The sequence below is a fragment of the Octopus bimaculoides genome, chromosome 7 (assembly GCF_001194135.2).
Source record: "Octopus bimaculoides isolate UCB-OBI-ISO-001 chromosome 7, ASM119413v2, whole genome shotgun sequence".
NCBI lineage: Eukaryota > Metazoa > Mollusca > Cephalopoda > Octopoda > Octopodidae > Octopus > Octopus bimaculoides.
In genome coordinates, this window is record NC_068987.1 from 75,344,822 (window position 1) to 75,349,765 (window position 4,944).

At 36.4% G+C, this 4,944-nt stretch overlaps 1 protein-coding gene across 1 annotated transcript in view; it reads left to right on the forward strand.

The window, feature by feature from the left end:
• Positions 1-1,470: 1,470 nt before the first annotated feature.
• Positions 1,471-4,944, forward strand: part of LOC106878135 (atrial natriuretic peptide receptor 1) — a 205,032-nt gene continuing 201,558 nt past the window's right edge. Inside the window, exons 1-2 of the mRNA XM_052969445.1 lie at positions 1,471-1,549; positions 3,974-4,091. Of these exons, the coding sequence (XP_052825405.1) occupies positions 1,524-1,549; positions 3,974-4,091 (144 nt within the window). The 5' untranslated portion in view covers positions 1,471-1,523. The remainder of the gene's footprint in view (positions 1,550-3,973; positions 4,092-4,944) is intronic.

Sequence of the window (4,944 nt, forward strand, 5' to 3'; positions counted from 1 at the left end):
TATATATATATATATATATATATATATGACAGGCTTCTACACAGTTTCCATCTGCCAAATTCGCTCACAAGGCATTGGTGGGACCAGGGTTATAGTAGAAGTCACTTGTCCAAAGTGCTGCGCAGTGGGACTGAACCGAAATCTCGCGGTTGCAAAGTGAGCTTCTTAACCATATGGCTATGTCTGTGTCTATATGCCTGTTGTATACAATGTTGGTGAATGTAATTCTTGATGTTTTCACACTGGAAGCACTGACCGTAACCTAATTTCTTCGAAAATAGCTGTTTATTATATCTTTCTTTCATTTTATTCTTTGTTCCCAATTAAAGTTCTTTTATTGTTTCGTTTTCTCTGAGAGATTTCTGCTTTTGCTTTTTTAGTTGACTAACAAAATATAGAGGTAGAAACAAGAGTCTGTTGTGTACGTAGTGTACATATTTTTGAGAGTAAAAACAGATACTCCTTTTATAAGAGCTTAGTTCCTACAATCATAAATGACAACAATATATCGTCATGATTTCTTTTTATTTAAAAAGAAAATAACTTTCATGACTTCAAATGAAAAGGAAAATTTCGTCAGTCAAGTATGAAAACTGCATCATAGCGTCAACTGCGACGTGGTTTCGATTCAAACAATATATTTCTTTCTTTATGACGCTTGCCAACAAGCTTATAGCAAACATAAGAATTATATTTTCTATAAGCAATTATATTGTCTTCGTTTTTGTATTTGGTTTACAAGATTCCTGATGTGAATTCATGTGTTGAAACAAATTTTGTTGTGTCTTGGGAGAGTTATTACGTCAATAATAACAAACAATAGTTCAATACCACTTCTTTATTGTTAGTAAATTAGTTTTAGTTATCTAACCAGTTAAAAAACTCGATCGTTTGTTTAATGTGCTGGTTAAACAATCAATCGGTTTTTTGTTAGTCAAAGTTCTTTTGTTCTTTTGTTAGACTAAGTTTTTTTGTCGCCGTTCGCGACCTTTTCAGTAACTTAGTGACTCCTTCTTCTCTGAGACTTTCGAGAGAGAATGGGCAATTGACTAACAATAGAGAAATGGTATTGAACCAGTGCGAGTGTTATTCTTGGCGTAATGACTCTTCCAAGGCCTATCAAAATATATTGTCGATACGACATATAACTTGATTAAAATATTTATCTCATCTATAAATGCAATAAACTGAATATATCGATCAATCTTTCGCATGATCAAGCCTTATCAATCTTTCGCATGATCAAGCATGATCAGAGGCTCCATGTAGAGAGACTATAGTCGTTATATGTACCTTACATTTATACGTCTCTTCGAACGCTATAGTGTGTAAATGAAACATATTCCACCAGGAATCGAATCCAGATCACTCTAGTTCGCCATTAATCAACACACAATTTTTATCTTACCAATATTTACTTAAATTCCATTTCTTTTTATCCATTCTTTTACTTTTATCTTGCAGAGGGCATTCCCATTTACGTGTACATCTTACTGGCTGTTTTTGGGATAGGTCTGTTAATAATGGTCGTTGGTTTCATAGTCAACAGGTAAGGTCATATATACCATATACTCTGTAAACAGGCTTTATTCTGATATTAGCGATAAGTAAGGCGGTCATTAAGCAGAATCGTTAGCACAACAGGCAAAATGTTAGGTGGCATTTCGTCTGTCTTCACGTTCTGAGTTCAAACTCCGCCGAGGTCGACTTTGCCTTTCATCCTTTCGGAGTCATTAAAATAAGTAGCAGTTGAGTGAGCACTTGGGTCGATGTAATCGACTTACCTCCTCCCCATAATTTGCTGGCCTTGTGCCAAAATTTGACACCGATGTTAATGATGAGTCTTCGAGATGTTCGAATTACTGACTTGCCTTCTTATTGAATTATAGGATAAGTGGCTGAGTATTCCATACGCAAGTTTACTCAAAGTCAGCCGCAGGCAGAATCAGCAAAATACAGACGGACGCGAGACGAATCTTTTCAATTACAAGTACAGTTCATCCAACGGGCCTCCATAGTTTTCTTCCACCAAATTTCACTCAAAAAGCTTGGGTAGCTCTGAGGCAGTGGTACGAGACACCATGCAGCGGGATCAGATCCAGGACCTCAAGGTTTTGAAGTGAATTGTTTAACCACTCAGCCGTGGTATATTTAGTAGTGTGGATAGGTGTGGTATGCGGGTGAGAGGCTCGGTTTGCCCAGACGACGCTTTTATTGGTGTAGTACATTTGAGTTTGCTGTATAAGCATGTATAAGCTATTTAAGGTTTGGGAGGCAGGGGACCCGGGGGGGGGGGAGTGGCAAAATCAAGGAGTGCTCAGCCAGCGCACACTCTAGCTACGCCACTGTACGATGGGGTACCCCAAAGAAACCGAAATTTTGAAATATTATTTTATTCACTTAGCTTTACATGCTTACACTTTTATCGCCTTCAAAAGATCTGTGTGGTTTTCGTCATTGTTTACAATTATCTTAAAAAAAAAACTTTTTTAATGTATCATATAGATGTAGTTTTTGACGCTGAATCCGAATTTGTTATTCATTTATTCTAGAAAAATTTTGCAAAAATGTTACAGGTCTTCAAAGTTTGATAATTTTCAGAATTTTCAGCCAATCACAAAACAGCGCGTTCGCTGCCTCTTCCATCATCAGGGAAGGGGGCCATCGGCATGTCAAAAATTGCGAGAATTAACAGTCAAAATATTGAAATATACACGAATGAAGTTAACATTAACACATTCGTGAGCAAATTGAATATTTAAAAGCTACGAACAAACAAACAAACAGGAGTTGCAAGAAATAACAGCCAAAACATTATTTAAAACAGACATTTATTAGTTAGAAAAATTGAAGAACGAAAGTTTGCAATACACTCTAGGATTAAAAAAAAATAACCTTGCTGGCCCCATACAGTCAAAAATGACAGGTAATTGTAGTATTTTATATATAAATATGGATGATAAATCAGATCAATACACTTGTCAATGTTATCTAGTGGTTGTTTTTAGAGACGTGGCATCAATCATCGTTTGTTACTGAAAGAACGCTGGTTCACACATACAAACATTCACACACTTCCCTTGTAAATGCACACATATACACACATATACTCACACAGAGTTGAAACGCTGTTTGATTTTTCTTTTCAGCGTTGAATGTTCACCATCCCACTTCATTGCACACTCATATTACACACACACACACACACACACACACACACACACACACACACACACACACATACCTCCATTTTACATGCACACACATACTCACACAGAGTTGAAACGCTCCCATGACCAGTTTGCCATCGCCCCTTCCTTATTCATCTATCACCCCTTTCAATCCCATTCATATGTTGCGACGGAGAAAAACACGAGAGTATTATTATAGTAGATTATCTTTCTTGTATCTCCTTTTCCTTCTTGTGCGTATACGCAGCATCTTTGGTTACTATGGAAGCAGAGATCTTCGCCACGGTGATATGTAAAATACTCGCTTCTGATTTGCTAAAATACCCAAATTTTGCAAATGTTAAAGGCTAATAACTTTTTTATTATGGATTTATAGGGAAAATGAATTCCATTTTCATAATTAGTATACAAAACTCAATCCACATACCAAATTCGAAAACAGTTGGAACAAAATTGTAAACAGTGACGAAAACCACAAAGATCCCCATCAAAATGTTCTCCATTTGAAACAGTGCATCAGTCCAGGCGAGTTTTTCACTATTTGAAGCAGTGCTGGAGCTCTTTCCTTTCTTTGGTTTATTCATATGTATTGTTTTATGCTTACCGCTTCTCGATACTGGTAAATATGTATAGATATATGTATATGTATCTGAATGTGAATATACACATTCTTATGTTGATGTGTGTGTGTGTATGTGTGCGTGTATACACATATATGTACACATTTAGATAAACAATTTATGTTTCTCGTTCTGTCTTGCTGTTTATCTTATTCATTCTAGGCGAAACCAGGAGAAGAAGAACATGGAGGCTATGGGATGGAGGATTGACCTAAGCGATATCAAATTTGGTACCGCCAAACTACGTAGTGGAACCAGTGTGAACTATTGTGGAAGTCAAGTTGGTATAATTTGAATCTTAGTAAACTGTGTATTCAAACTCACTTGCATAAAGGCATAAGAAAACACCGATTAAAAAAACACACACACAAAATATATGACAAGATATATACATGTGCATACGACGTATAAATAATATCCAAATACATTTGCTCGATCAGAAACGACCCAGGCAAAATAGCAACTATTGATACATTATCATCTCTACAATTTTCTGCAATTTTCTAAAAATAGGAGCCAGCTAGAATGCTTTTTATTACAGGCCTGCTAAATGAAGACTGACCTGGCTTAAACCACATCAAGATCCGCTTTAGATTTTAGTCCTCACACCCTAGACATTCATTAGTACGAGTTCATTTAAAACATATGGTTTTCTATTTCTTATTCATTTTGCAGTGTTAGCTGCTTTAACTTTGATTTCAAATTCCCTAGAATAACAATCGCATGACTGAAAATTCTAGGTTAATGATGCTGACCTTGTTAAAACTACGAACTTTTGACAGAACGAGAAAGAAATCTCATCGGCTGGGTTTGACAGAGTGACGAATGGAATAAGAAAGAGACTTAACCCTTTTTTTTTAGCTGGTTTGAACAGCAAAACTACATTTACTTTTTAATTCAGAGCCTACGCTGAGGTGGTGTTCTAGTAATTAAGGCCGACCGTCATTGTGTAACTGAATCGTGCCCGACAGAATCTTGCTTACATCTCAAAACGGAAACCCTCCACTAATTTGTCTCAGCATCATGGGAAGGCAAAGTAAAATCATTGTTAAACTGCAAAAACAGGACTAGTTGGTTCGACTCTCATCCTAGGCTATCGTCTCGAAATCTATTTGTCTCACTTCAATATATAT